The sequence below is a fragment of the Vipera berus genome (genome assembly GCF_964194415.1).
Source record: "Vipera berus genome assembly, chromosome: 7".
In the NCBI taxonomy this organism is placed as follows: Eukaryota; Metazoa; Chordata; class Lepidosauria; order Squamata; family Viperidae; genus Vipera; species Vipera berus.
Genome location: NC_138209.1, coordinates 71,508,386 through 71,524,488, shown reverse-complemented (window position 1 = coordinate 71,524,488; position 16,103 = coordinate 71,508,386). Strand labels below are relative to the sequence as shown.

Below are 16,103 nucleotides of genomic sequence, written 5' to 3'. Positions count from 1 at the left end.
TCAGTTGTTAAGTCGTGTCCGACTCTTCCCAACCCCATGGACCATAGCACTCCAGGCTCCCCCCCGTCCTCCACTGTTTCCTGGAATTTGTCCAAATTCAGGTTCATTGCGTGATGACAATATCTAACCCCCTTAGTCTTTCCATCTCCATCTCCTTTGGCCTTCCATCTTCCCCAAGCCAAAATAGGAAGGTAAAATAGGAGTTTCCTGAATAGCAATATTAAACTGTATAAGGGCAACATATTTTCAGGCAGTTGAAAGGATCAAAGTACAAATGTGACGATAAACATTTAACCTTGGCTTGACAGAACTTGACAGATTTCAGCCTGTGAAATCTCAGGTAGCACAAGGATAGGGTTCAGCTGCTTAAAGCAAGGAAGAGATATCAAAAAGATTGCATAGAAAATTGGAGCAATATCAGCTTGGACTCCATGGCTGTTAGCGGAGAATAAAGATTCATTTTTATAAGCTGCTTCGGTTAATGTATTTATTAGTCTGCTGAAAATCAGCCTCAGATAGATGGACGTAACATTCAGCACTTATTCAAACAAAAAAAAACTTAAAATAAAATGAATAAAAATCACAAACCTGAGGTCTTCAGAAATTCCTTAATATCTTCCTTTAGGGATTGTAGCTTAATCTCTGGATTATGTAAACTGAGCTAACAAGAGAAACATAACAAAAGGGTCAACATTCTTCAAAAATCACGAGGGTCAATATTTAATTAGAAAAAGAGCTAAAACTAAATTGACAACCAAAGCACTATTTTACCTTTTCTCGGGGTTTATCAGATGCGCAAACTAACAAATTATGTTTTATGGATCACTGCTACCGCCCGCTTTTGAAAGTTAGCTTGGTTTTACAAATGCCAGTTGCAATCTCAGTCTGGATGCATAAGGCTAAGGGGTTTTTAGATCTCAGCCTGTTATTAGCTTTCTAAACCTATGTTTCTACCATGGAGGTAAATATTCATGTCATCCACTGCACACAAACATACACTGTAAGAAAAAGTGTACCGTCCATTCTCAGTGTGTATTATGTTCAGAGACAGACCAGGGCAAGTAGCGATAACCCTCGATTGAATTGAAATATTGCAGTGTACCAAAATCTCACGAGGATTTGAGTTTTGTGTAGTCTTAGACAGGGGTCTCCAACCTACAGGCCGTGGACCGGTACCGGGCCACGGCCTATTGCCCACCGGGCTGCGGGAATGGCTGGCAAGTCCGCACACCCCTTCCACTCCAGTTGCATGCCCCATTTGCGCATATGTGGGGATGCTGGCACTGCCGCCAGTGTCAGGTGGGCGTTAGCGGCCCGTTTGCGCACGTGCACGCACACTTCCTTGCTCCTCCCTTTCCCTCCGAGTAGCAAACCCAGAAAGGTTGGGGATCTCTAGTCTAAGACACCTAGCTAGTAGGACCAACAGCAACAACAAAAGAAAAACTGAAGGAAGAAGGCTGTCAATGCTGCAAACATTGACATGTTTTTACACTGACAATATAAGAGACAGCCTGTTATTTGAATTGCTTCATTTGGGAGGGAGAAATCCCTGGGAAGTTGTGATAAGACTGCAAAAGCCCGCGTACAGAATGGGAAGGGGGAAACTTCATACGTAAAACTAATTGGATAATGTGATTTATGACGTGTAGATAAGGGCGGGGATTGTGTGTGTGTTATGATGGGTTTGGGGGGAGGAGATTTCAGATTCTGGCATCCGTCCATGAGCGCCGATGTTTCGTTTCACTACTAAGACTTTTTAGATAAATAATATGCCTGCAATTTGTTTGATCTGTCTCATTCATCGAAACCATGACAAAGGCTGTCTATGGAGATCCTCAGTCATCCAGGTCATGGTTGTCCCAAAGGTGCTTTTTCAAGAGGCAGCTAGATTTCCTTGTTTTTCCTTTGAAGATTTTTCGCCAGTCAGAGCTGAAGAAGCTTCTTGGGTGAGAAGCGAAACGTTTTCCAAGAAAAACAAGGACGTCCAGTTGCGTCTTGAAAAAGCACCTGAAGGAAGAAGGCACTTTAAGACTAACAAAGAGAAACGTAGTCCTTGACTTATGACCACAACTGAGACTAGAACTTCAATTGCTAAGCAAGGCTACTGTAAAGCGAGTTGCGTCCCAATGTTACGACCTTTTTTTTGCCACGATTGTTACGTGAATGACTGCAGTGGTTAGGAAAATGCAACCTCCCCCCAGTCTTTGGTCTTTGACTGTAGACTGTAGACCATCTCTTCCCCACCACCCCCTTGACGCTGCTTGTCAGACGTCAGCTGGGAAAGTTCCAAACTGCGAACACCTGACCCCGGAGCGCTGCGACCATCATAAACAAATATTTTATTTATTTGCTAAACAAATTTATGTAGGTGTCTGTAAATTACAAGTGCTCGAATTCTGATCGTGGGAAGATGGATATGCTGCAATGGTTGTGACTGCGAGGACTGCTTGTAAGCCACTTTTTTCAATGCCGTTGTAACTTGGAACAGATGCTGATTGAATGGTTAAGTCAACGACTGTATGTACGTGATAGACATCACCTAACTAAATGTTAGTTACCTTAGTCTGGTGCTTCCTGACTGTATTAGCATTTTGTGCTATTCTAGTTTGAACATCACATCTATTCTAAAAACCCTCTTCATGAATCTCAAACGAGACACCCCATAATTTAGGTTAAGTATTCCTATATTCAGAGGGAGATACCTCAACTAGTGTCAGCTAAGAACATCGTAGTCCGAACACTCACAATCTAGGAATCGGAAGATTTCAGACACGTTGAAATTCTAGTTGTTATTGTTCCAGTTCTGCTCTGCTCTCCTGTTTAGGAAACCATCAAGAATGTTCTTTAACAATTTCAGACTGCCCAAACGTATCTTCCAATCATTTGTTGGCAATTACTTACGGGAGCACCTGCTGCCGGCGTCATCTTCCCTTCGTCCTGTGCGCTCCCACAGAGAGGGCCTCCTCGGGGTGCCGTCGGTCAGAGAGTGTCGGCTTGCGGCCCCCAGGGGGAGAGCATTCTCTGTGGGTGCGCCAGCCCTTCGGAATCAATTACCGGTTGAGCTCCGGATGGCTCCCGACCTTCGCTCTTTCCGCCATGATCTGAAAACCTATTTATTTGAACAGGCCGGCCTGGTTTAAGGGTTTGGGGTATTTTAATTATTTATTGTTAGGGCTTAATTAATTTAATTTTATTTTAACTTTTGTATGTAATGCTTTTATTGCCCTGTACACCGCCCTGAGTCCTTCGGGAGAACGGCGGTATAGAAATTCCATACATACATACATACATACATAATACATACATACATACATACATACATAAAGGTAAAGGTTCCCCCGCACATGCGTGCTAGTCGTTTCCGACTCTAGGGGCCGGTGCTCATCTCCGTTTCAAAGCCAAAGAGCCAGCGCTTGTCCGAGGACATCTCCGTGGTCATGTGGCCGGCATGACTAGACGCCAAAGGCGCACAGAACGCTGTTACCTTCCCACGGGAGTGGTCCCTATTTTTCTACTTGCATTTTTACGTGCTTTCGAACTGCTAGGTTGGCAGAAGCTGGGACGAGTAACAGGCGCTCATTCTGTTACGCGGCACTCGGGATTCGACCCACCAAACTGCCGACCTTCCGATCGACAAGCTCAGCGTCCTAACCCACTGAGCCACCGCGTCCCTTACATACATACATACATACATACATAAATAACATTCAAATATTCCTCTGAAAATGTCACCACTCCCTATCTCTTCACATTGTACTTTCCTGCATTTTTATGAAAGGTGCAAAAATGATTCACACTATAGAACTGGATTTCTTTTCCTTGAGGAAGAAGAAGAAAACCTTTTGCTTCTTATCCAAGAAGCTTCATCAGCTGTGATGGCGGGAAATGGAAAGGCACCTTCATCAGTTGGCAGCTTCATCACAACCTTCATGAGCTGTGATGGTGGGCGATGGAAGGATAGGTACCTTTAGCAGTTGGCAGCTTCATCACAACCTTCATCAGCTGTGATGGTGGGTAGTGGAAGGATAGGTACCTTCACTGGTTGACACCTTCATCACAACCTTCATCAGCTGTGATGGTGGGCGATGGAAAGGTATTTTCATCGATTGGCAGCTTCATCACAACCTTCATGAGCTGTGATGGCGGGCGATGGAAGGATAGGTACCTTCATCAGTTGACACCTTCATCACAACCTTCATCAGGTGTGATGGCGGGCGATGGAAGGATAGGTACCTTCATCAGTTGACTCCTTCATCACAACCTTCATGAGCTGTGATGGCGGGTGATGGAAGGATAGGTACCTTCAGCGGTTGGCACCTTCATCACAACCTTCATGAGCTGTGATGGTGGGCGATGGAAGGATAGGTACCTTCATCAGTTGACACCTTCATCACAACCTTCATGAGCTGTGATGGCAGGCAATGGAAGAATAGGTACCTTCATCAGTTGACTCCTTCATCACAACCTTCATGAGCTGTGATGGCGGGCGATGGAAGGATAGGTACCTTCATCAGTTGGCCAAAAAGAATATTCTGACTTTTATCAATGGAGATTTGTAAAAGAAAACCAGCAGTGTGTGTGTGTGTGTGTGTGTGTGTGTGTGTGTGTGTGTGTATACACACACACACACATATACATACACATATATACATACATAAAGGAACACGGTGGCTCAGTGGGTTAGGACGCTGAGCTTGTCGATCAGAAGGTCGGCAGTTTGGCGGGTCAAGCTTGTAAGCCGCCCTGAGTCTTCGGAGAAGGGCGGGATATAAACGGAATTAAAAAAAAAAATCCCGAGTGCCGCGTAGCAGAGTGAGCGCCTGTTACTCATCCCAGCTTCTGCCAACCTAGCAGTTCGAAAGCATGTAAAATTGCAAGTAGAAAAATAGGGACCACTACGGTGGGAAGGTAACAGCGTTCCGTGCGCCTTTGGCGTCTAGTCATGCCGGCCACATGACCACGGAGATGTCCTCAGACAAGTGCTGGCTCTTCGGCTTTGAAACAGAGATGAGCACCGGCTAGCACGCATGTGCGGGGGAACCTTTACCTTTACGGGGGAACCTTTACCTATATATAAAATCTGGAATGGCTTTGGAGTTTCATCTTTCAGGTCTACAATTTCCTAAAGTTAATTTCCTTGCTTGCTGAGATTGGCTATTACTACATTACGACCAAGTAAATTGTACAGATCTATTTACAAATCTACATTAGAAGTTATAAAACATTGACACATCAACTTTGATTTCCTGATGAAATTATGTATCTTATTTCAGATAACAATTCCGGAATAGAAGATAGAAGTGTATTTAAGATTTAAGATTTAAGATTTATTGAGATTTTTATACCGCCCTTCTCCCAAAGGGACTCAGGGCGGTTCACAGGGCATAAATATAAACAACAGTACAAACATTAAAAGATAATTAAATTAATGCCCAAGTTAAAACCAGAATAATAAAACAAACCTATAAAAAACCCAAGTACCCCCATCAGGCCAGACCCGCTAGTTCAAATAAATGGGTCTTCAACCCGCGACGGAAGGATCGGAGGTCTGATGCCATCCGGAGCTCAACCGGCAGTTGTTTCCATAACGCCGGAGCACCCACAGAGAAGGCCCTCCCCCTGGGGGCCACCAGTCGACATTCCCTGACAGGAGGCACCCTGAGGAGGCCCTCTCTGTGGGCGCGCACAGGGCGGAGGGGAGTCGACGCCGGCAGCAGGTGGTCCTCGAGGTATCGCGGACCCATGCCATGTAGGGACTTAAAGATCATAACCAAAACCTTGAACCTTACCCGGAAGACAACTGGTAACCAATGCAGCTCACGGAGCAAAGGTGTAACATGGGAGTACCGGGAAACTCCCAAGACAACTCTCGCGGCCGCATTCTGTACCAGTTGGAGCCTCCGAGTAGTCTTCAAGGGAAGTCCCATGTAGAGAGCGTTACAGTAGTCTAGGCGAGAGGTCACGAGCGCATGAGTGACCGTACACAAGGCCTCCCGGTCCAGATAGGGCCGCAACTGGCGCACCAGGCGAACCTGGGCAAAAGCCCCCCTAGTCACGGCCACTATGTGATCTTCCAAAGTGAGTCGTGAATCTAGGAGGACTCCCAAGTTGCGAGCCCTATCCACAGGGGGTAAAAGCTCACCCCCCATAGAAAGAGGTGGAACATCCCAGGATGTTGGTGTACTTGGGGATGGTGTACTTGGGGGAAAAAATATAGTTTGTGGTTCAAACTAGGTTTTTTTTTTCCAGAAAATCCTCAGTTGTTTTACAGATATGTGGATTATTTTAAATATTGCTAGATTCTAATTACTAATAGTTCAAAAATTGTTAATAACTGAAATTCAATATCCCATAATAGAGAAATCTGCAATTTAATTCCATAGTTATATCCCCCTTGCAAAGCAGAAATAACATTAAAAGATGTACTTTTTATTAGAGGCACCAATCTGAATAAATATGTGCCCGCTCTCTATTTATGAATATACTCTAATTTAATATAGAAATTGTAGAAATACAGTTTATGTCACAACAGTAAGAAAATTCTTCCTTGTCAGGTATATATTTGGGGCGAGGGGGGGGTTGTATGTTTTTAGATCCTTTATGCTTTTTTAATGATTGTACCCTAACTCTCCTTAATCTTAGAATGTGAAGGATGTGTGTATATAATGTATGTTCTTATTTGTGATTTTAATTGTATATATAGTGTGCACTGTGGACAGCACTTAATTTTGTTGTGAGTTACACAATGACAATAAAGATATTCTATTCTACTCTGGCCTGTAAAGATCTAATTAACCCGCATTAAATGTGTAATTATCAACTTCAAATAAACTAATCTATTTACACATCTTAAAAAATGAAAATAGGGTAAAATTAACACTAAGAAAAAATAAATGTGTCTTTGCTTTATACTTTCAAAAATAAATACCAAACGAAGCTGATTTTTGAGAAACCTTTGCTCTTATTTGTTTTCAGCATAATCTTGAAGATATACAGTAAACAGCTTGAAGCTTTGTAAGAAATAAGCAGACACTGCTTGATGCCTTTCCTAACAATTTGCATCAATGCACCGACACAATACTGCCAAGTACCAAGTCTTAATTCAGTTAGTAAGTGACAGCAGGTTTCTGCATATTAGACTTTGTGAACACAGAATCTGAAAACAAATGAATGTTGAGGATTATTGTACATTAAAAGCATATAAGGGGCTACTTCTAAATAGTCTATCTATGGAATATTAATATTTATATATTCTATAAAATATTTAGAAATCCGAGCAATCCGTAACTCAGGTACAGTGCAAGCTGGTAAATAATATTTCAGCCCTTTTCATGCCAAAAAGAAATACTGCAGCCTAAGCTTTTCTATGTTTACTCAGAAAGTATTATTCCCATGGTAATTCTAGGAAATAAAGTATCATAATGCATCTTATAAAAATATGGACCTACACCAATCAAGACTTGAAGGGAGTTGTTACATCCATTTATTCTAATTTTGATACCATCCTGAAACTTCCATCTTATAGATAGCCAGATGGAAATAGTAAAGTGGAAGAGAAAAACAGAGGTATATTAACCTGACAATACTAACTACAGGTATCCTTGACTTACGACAAGTCAGCCAAAATTTCTGTGGCTAAGCAAGATAATTGTTAAGTGATTTTTGCCCCATTTTATGACCTTGCCACAGTTGATAAGTGAATCACTGCAGATGTTAAGTCTGGTTTGGTAGGTGGCAGGCTCCTGTCTGTTTAAATTCCAAAATCCCAGAACACTTCAGTTTCCTCATTTTTTTATTACTATTTTTTGGTTCCACCAATTAATATTATTATTGCAGTGCATTAGAAAAAGCAATACTTTTATCAATGTACTGGAAGAAAAGGACACTGTTTTTTATTCTTCTTTGAATACAGTGAGAGAAAAAAGATACTACAATGTTTGTATTGGCAAGAAAAAAATATTATATTATTATTATTATTATTATTATTATTATTATTGAAATAAACTACAAGTAAAAGTGATTAATATATCAGAGAAAAATATTATTGTTATAATGCATTTGTAAAAAGGGTATTATTATGAATGTATTGGGAAGAAATGGTAATATGTGTGTGTGATCTATAGTTAGATTCATAGTCTAAGTCTGGTGGAAACTGAATAAATCAAGTCCTCACCACAGATTATTGCTATTATCATCGGAAGTGTGAAAGAGAAATAGATACTATAATTTATGCATTGGCAACAAAAAAACCTGATACTATTCTTCTTGTTGCTATATTATTATTATCATTATCATTATTATTATTATTATTAATCATCGCAGTCAGCCAGATGTTCGTACTGGATTTGGCATTTTTATCTACCTATTGAGTCCTTACCAAGGACCTGGGATAAGCAGATGTGGATGTTTGATGGTATTACAGATAACGTCACAGGATGGAAGCAGCTCCTAGTAAGGCCGCCTTTTGCAATTGACTAATGGTGAATTTGTCAATGCCAATGGTGTTCAAGTGGTGCTCCAATTGTTTTGGGATTGCACCCAAGGCGCCTATTACTATTGGTACTACCCTTGCTTGCCTTTGCCACAGTCTTGCTATTTCTATTTGTAGGTCTTTGTATGTTGTATATTATTATTATTATTATTATTATTATTATTATTATTATTATTATTATTATTATTATTATTATTATTATTATTATTATTAGAAAGCACTAGGAGGATGAATGTTATTCTTAGAGGTAGTCCTCGACCTCAACTGAGCCCAAAATTTCTGTTGCTAAGCGAGACATTTCTTAAGTGAGTTTTGCCCCATTTTACGATCTTTTGGGCCACAGTTGTTAAGTGAATCACTGCAGTTGTTCAGTTAGTAACATGGTTGTTAGGTGAAGCTGGCTACCCCAGTGACTTTGCTTGTCAGGTCCCAAAAGGTGATCACATGACCCAGGCACACTGCAAACCTCATAAATATGAATCAGTTATCGAGCATCTGAATTTTGATCACATGGCCACAGGGATGCTGCAACAGTTGTAAATGTGAAAAACGGTCATAAGTCACTTTTCTCAGACGTTGTAGCTTTGAACAGTCACTAAATAAAGTATTCTAACTCCAGGACTACCTGTACTGCAATGGATGTTTTGGGAGGAAGTGATATTATTGTTATCATTGACAATGTTCTCACTGACAATCTTATCATTGTCAGCCAGATGTTTAAACTGGATTTGGCAATTTTATATATTATTGGGAATTTTGTATACTACTGAGTCCTACCCAAGGACCTGGGATAGACTGATGTTATTTACTAATATTAAAGATATAGCCACAGGATATAGTATGTTCCAAGTAAAATGCCTTTTGTAATTGACTGGTGGTGATTTTGTCAATACCGATGATGTTGAAGGGATCCTCCAGGTGACTTGGAATTACACCCAAGGCTTCTGTTACTATTCATTTCATTTCATTTCATTTCATTTATTATATTTGTATACCGCCCTTCTCCCGAAGGACTCCCGAGCTATTGGTACTAGCTCGATGATATCTGGATTATTACAAACACCTGAGCATCCTTCAAACTGACAACATCAAGTACACTAACGTCAAGAAGACGTTAGAAAGTGAATACATCAAGAGAGGGAAGAAGATCTAAAGGTCCAAGCTTTAAGAGTGCAGGAAATGCCATCAAAGCAATTAACACCTGGGCAATTCCGGTCATTAGATCCACAGCTGGAATAGTGGACTGGATTCAAGAAAGCCTTGACCAAAAGGTCTGGGTAGGAAGGCCAGAAAAATAATGAATCATATCCTTCCTCCATGCAGCACAGATACTTAATTTTTAATGTTAATCGCTGCAGGATCTAAACTGTTCCAAGCAAAGCTGCCTTTTGCAATTGACTGATGGTAATTATTGTAATGAATTTAGATGAAGAAAAGTAATTATGAATACACTGGAAGGAAATATTATTGCAATGAATTGGGAGAGAACAGATTATGAATACATTAGGAGGCAGAAGATATTTAGCAGTAGTATATTGCTATGAATGGGGAGAGAACAGATTATGAATGCATTGGGAGGGAAAAGATATTTATCATCATCATCATTGATCATCGCACAATCAACCAGATGTTCAGACTGGGATTGGCATTTTTGTCTACCTGTCAACTCCTTACCAAGGACCTGAGATAGGCAGATGTGGATGTTTGATGGTGTTACGGATATCATCACAGGATGAAAGCTGTTCCCAGTAAAGCTTTTTCCTGCTGCTATTATTGTTGTTGTTGTTGTAATTATTATTCAGAGTCTGGGACTGGTAAAAACTTAACCGTTCAAGTCCTAACCAAGGACCTAAGAGCTGTTAAGGTAACGTCTGAGTATATAGGCAGTTCCAAGTAGGGTGTTTGTTTGTTTTTTGCAAAGTCAGGATGATATGATGATGATGATGATGAAGAAGAAGAAGAAGAAAAAGAAGAATTGAGAGGGAACAGATTTTGAGTGGTTTAGCACCCAAAGGATATTATTATTATTGATCATCGCACAGTCAGCCAGATGTTCAGACTGGTTTTGGCATTTTTGTCTACCTATCGAGTCCTTACCAAGGACCTGGGATAGGCAGATGTGGATGTTTAATGGTATTACGGATATCGTCGCAGGATGGAAGCAGTTCCTAGTAAGACCGCCTCTTGCAATTGACTAATGGTGAATTTGTCAGTGCCAATGGTGTTCAAGTGGTGCTCCAATTGTTTTGGGATGATGATGATGATGATGATCATTATTATTATTATTATCACTCTGAGATTGGTAAAAACTTAAACAGTTCAAGTCCTAACCAAGGACCTAAGAACTGTTAAGGTAGCGTCTGAGTATATAGGCTGTTCCAGGTTGGGTGGTTTTTTGCAAAGTCAGGATATTATTATTATTGTTTTATTATTACTATTGTTTTTATTATATCATATTATTACTATTATTATTGTGATGATGATTACTATTGCAATGAATTGGGAGGGAACAGATTATGAATATTTTAGGAGAAATAACATATTTAAGTATTCTAATTACTATTGCAATGACTTGTGAGGAAATGATACTGGTGTCGTTATCATTATCATTATTTTTGCAATGCAGCAAGATTTAAAAAAAAAGAGATACTACAATTGCATGCATGTACTGGCAGCAAGTAACAAAAGACTTCTGTCTGTTATTATTAGAGGGGAGCCGAAGAAGAACCGCCCGAGCGCAGAGCCGGGCAAGAAGCAAGGAGGAAAGGAGAGGCGGGGCAGGGCAGAAAAAAGGCTGCAGCGGGGAGGAGGAACCCAAAGCGCGGCTCAAGCCGCCTCACCCGAGCCTGTCGCTCCAGCTGGGCGTGAAGTCCGGAACCTTTCAGCCTCTCCACGATCTGGGCGATGGTCAGGGAGAGGCCGTCATCCGGCGCGGCTAGCATGGCGCCCACGGACCAAGAAGGGCTTCTGATTTTCGGCTGTTGCGGCACGGGGGACCGAATTCAACGTCGCTCCCAGGCAAGGCTCAACGGGCCGAGTTGCCTGGCGTTGCCGGGCAACGGCGCGGGGCGGGGGACCGCGGGGAGGCGTTTCCCCAGGAAACGCCGCCTGGGAAAGCCGCGTTCCGCCCGCTTGCAGTGCCCTAGCGAGCAAAGCGCCCGAGATTAATAATAATAATAATAATAATAATAATAATAATAATAATAATAATAATAATAATAATAATAATAATAATAATAATAATAATAATAATAATAATAATAATAAATATAAATATAAATATAAATATAAATATAAATATAAATATAAATATAAATATAAATATAAATAATAAAAAAGCCATTTGTAGAGACAGAGACTGTGCAAAATCATTTCACGCATACACACAAGCATACACACGTGTCCTCGTCTCGGAGTCCACATAAAACCAACCTGGAACAAAAAAAGGGGTTTGCAACTTGGCAGGACCGGGACCCAAAATGGGTTCATGCCATCTGCCAGGTCTTTTTGGAATGCATTCAGAATAACAGCTTTGAGGTAGAATAGAATAGAGCTGGAAGGGACCTTGGAGGTCTTCTAGTCCAGCCCCCCCATACAGCCCCCCCCACTCAAGCAGGAGGACCTATACCATCTCTTCTTAAGTCTCCAGTGATGGAGTGCCCACGATTTCTGGAGGCAAGCTGTCCCACTGGTAATTGTTCTCACTGTCAGGAAATTTCTCCTTAATTCCAGGTTGCTTCTCTCTTTGATCAGTTTCCAACCATTGTTTCTTGTCCTGCCCTCTGGTGCTTTGGTGAATAAGGTGAACTTTGAAGAAATAACAAGAACTTTCTCACAGTTGAAAATTGTTAATATAGTTCTGATTATGTGCTATCGACCACACAGAATAACCCTCTCCAAAACCCCTCTAAATGTAAGACATAGGCATAATTGAAAAGGAAATGCAATGCAAAATGAAATAATTACTATATTTATGACACTATAGGTAAGAATGAATCCTGATAATAGTTTCAGAAAGACCTACTTTGACTGCTTCAAACCTGAAAAACAAAAAAAGAAAACAAAGATCTTTTTGCTATGTGTGGAGCAAGCAGTTGATAATGCTACAGTTTTCATGTTAGATAAATAGCTGTGCTACTTTGGTTTACCTTCGACATAAAACTCAAGTAACTGGAAAAAATGTATTAGTCAAATGGAGTATTTTAAAGGTTAATCTGTTTTCCTTAAAGGTGACAGAGAAGAAAATGAATCTGTGCATATTATCTCTGAACTCCAGGACTCCTGTGTTCTAATTGTTGTGTATGTAAATAGTTGCACACAGGGAAGATTGCAGATTGCAAAGGTAGTGGGGTTTGAGCGGGAGATTCTGTTGCAATCATTGGTTGCCATAAACAAGAAGCGGGAAAATAGTCTCCAACGATTGGTTACAGTTCAAACAGTTCCACTATAAAAAGGTTGCAATATTTGACAGTTGGCAGTTGACTTTGTGTATTCAATAAACTCATTCCTTGTTAAACCACTCTGAGTCCTCGTCTATCAGAACCAAACAATTGGCGACGAAGGTGGGATAGACAGAAGACCAGAGAATTGGCGGAATTGTCGCGCAAAGGCGGCAAATTCGAATACGTGTCAAAGTCAACCGAGCGGCCGCGGCAGAATAAGAAAATTCTCCGAATGGCGCAGATTGGGTCATTGAAGGAATTCGACCCAAACTTCCCCGAAGATTGGGAAGAATACGTCGGACAGGTCGAAGGGTTCCTGCTAGTGAACGGAATCACCGACGACCGGAAAAAAGCGGCAGCATTACTGACGATTTGCGGCACACCGGTCTATCGAGTCGCTGTCGGTCTGTGTCAACCGCAACCGGTCTCAAGCGTGCCGTATGCCGATCTCCTTGCCAAACTAAAGGTCCACTTTACACCTAGGAGATCCGAACTATTCTGGCGGCGCATCTTCGAGAAAAGAAACCAGAGGCCGGGAGAGTCCATACAAAAATTTGTCGCTGCCGTCAGGGAAGCCGCAGTACGATGTAAATACGATAATCTTGAAATAAGAATTCGTGACCGTGTAGTACTGGGCTTGAGGGACGAGCAGCTACAAAACAGAATTATATCCAAACCCACTGGCGATCTGCAGGAGGTGATCGACGAACTTCTAACGTACGAATCAACCGGGTATCGCGACCCCCCCCGCAGTAGCATGGCAGCATCGTCCGAGATCAACCAAGAGGGCTATGTGGACTGCGGGGAGGCGGACCAGCAGTGGGAAGAAGATATCGCCGAAGTCTCCAGGCGATTCGGAAAATTGGCGCCAAGACCACCCAGAAGCGAAGGGCCCGAACCTAACCGACGTCAACAACCCGCAACTCCGCAAAGACAAGCGACAGGGCCACAACGACCATGGAGGGACACCGCAACCAGACCGCGCGAAAATGAACCACAGAACCGGTGCGGCAGCTGCGGCGGCAACCATCCCCGCGCATCTTGCCGATTCCGCACCGCAAAGTGCAGGGCGTGTGGGAAGACCGGCCACATCCAGGCCATCTGCAGGAGCCGTGCTCGAGACAACCGCCTCCACGAAGTCGATGTGTGGCCCGAAGGTAAGGTAACCCCTAACGTTAGTGGCAAGGAGTCCCTTAAACCCTGGGTAAAAATTCCAAAATTAGGGGAGGTGGCTCGAGTCAACCGCAGGAGAATTGGGAAAAATGGCAATTTTCCAGAAGGAAAATTAAAAATCATAGTCCATCTGCAAGGGGTTCCTTGCAGAATGGAAATCGACTCAGGGGCTTCAGTATCAATAATTTCCAGTGAAACCCTTGATAGGATTGAACAAATAAGTGGAAGAAAAATTCCACTTAGTTCAACAAAAATTCAATTAACCGATTTCCAAAAAAGCCCAATTAAAATAAAAGGGAAAATTAGTCTTCGCGTAGAATTTAAGGGATTTAAGGGGAATTTAGATTTAATAGTAACTGAGGGTCATAGGACTAGCCTAATTGGCATTAACTGGTTCCCTGCCCTGGGCATTTGGATCGGGGGAATAAATTCAATAATTAAAAATAAGACCCTCGAATCAGTCTGCAATGAATTTGCAGACGTATTCGACGGATCCCTCGGTAAATACAAAGGACCCCCAATTAAATTCAATCTAGACCCCTCAGTAAAACCTATCAGGCTTAAGGCCCGCAGGGTGCCTTTCGCCCTGAAGGAAAAAATCGAGGCCGAGCTCGAGAGGCTTGTAGGCCAAGGCGTGTTAGAACCTGTTGAGGGTGGTTTGTGGGAAACGCCGATTGTCACACCCCTCAAACCCAATGGGGATGTGAGAATCTGCGCTGACTACAAAGCCACCCTGAACATTGGAATGAAAAAACATGCTTACCCGGTCCCGACGGTGAAGCAGGTCCTTGCCACGATCCAGGACGGCGCCATGTTTGCCAAGCTAGACTTGGCGCATGCGTACTTACAGTTGACTGTTTCCGAAGAGGCTGCAGAAGCACAGACGATAGTTACCCACAAGGGGGCGTTCCGAGTCCACAGACTGCAATTTGGCATTGCAGCAGCTCCAGGCATCTTTCAAGAAGTGATGGAGAGGACCTTAAAGGGCATACCAGGTGTATGCCCTTACTTTGATGATGTCTTGATAGCTGGAAAAAATGAAGAAATGCTAGTGGAGCGGCTGGAACAGGTATTGGGAAGATTTAGAAGGGCTGGTTTAAAACTAAAAAGGGAAAAATGTTGCATTGGGGTTAAGTCCACTGATTTCTTGGGGTTCAGGATAGACAAAAATGGGGTCCATCCAACCCCTGAAAAAATAAAAGCAATTAAATTAGCTCCTGAGCCTAGGAACAAGGCTGAACTACAAGCCTTCCTTGGCTTAGTAAACTTCTACCATACATTTGTACCCCACAAGGCTGCCATTGCAGAACCTCTCCATAGGCTCTTAGATAAAAAGACTCCTTGGCAGTGGCAGAAGAAACATAGAATTAGTTTCCAAACGTTAAAAGACATTCTTTCCAGCCAATCAACTGTAACCCACTTCATAGAAAATAAACCAATTTACCTAGCGTGTGATGCTTCACCTTATGGTGTAGGGGCCGTGATCAGCCACTTAGACAACCAAGGAATGCAAAGACCAATAGCATATTATTCCAGGACACTAACCAAGGCAGAGCGGAACTACGCTCAGATAGACAGGGAAGCATTAGCAATCGTGGCTGGAGTTAAAAAGTTCCACGACTACCTGTATGGAAGGAACTTTACCATACTGACAGACCACAAACCCCTGTTGGGACTGTTTACCACAGATAAACAGACTCCCCAAATCATGTCACCCCGGATGCTGAGATGGTCCATTTTCCTCTCAGCATACTCATTCTCTCTTCAATACAGACCGGGCAAGGACATGGGGCACGCAGATGCCCTTAGCAGACTGCCCTTAAACATCACCGAGGGTGACCCTGCCCCAGGGGGACAAATAATGTCCCTACAGGACATCCCTGACTTGCCTCTAACTGCTAAAGACATAGCTGCGGCAACAAATAATGACCACACTTTAAAGAGAGTAATGGCCTGGGTCCTGAGCGGGTGGCCAAATGCCAACCCGGATGAAAAAT

The 16,103-nt window shown here is 42.3% G+C and overlaps 1 protein-coding gene across 1 annotated transcript in view; it reads right to left on the bottom strand.

Moving 5' to 3' along the window:
- Nucleotides 1–11,444, bottom strand: part of TBC1D19 (TBC1 domain family member 19) — a 74,625-nt gene extending 63,181 nt beyond the window's left edge. The window contains exons 1-2 of the mRNA XM_081332637.1: nt 11,332–11,444; nt 589–661 (exon numbers count right to left, since the gene is read on the bottom strand). Coding sequence (XP_081188763.1) covers nt 589–661; nt 11,332–11,433 — 175 coding nt within the window. The 5' untranslated portion in view covers nt 11,434–11,444. The remainder of the gene's footprint in view (nt 1–588; nt 662–11,331) is intronic.
- Nucleotides 11,445–16,103: the final 4,659 nt, after the last annotated feature.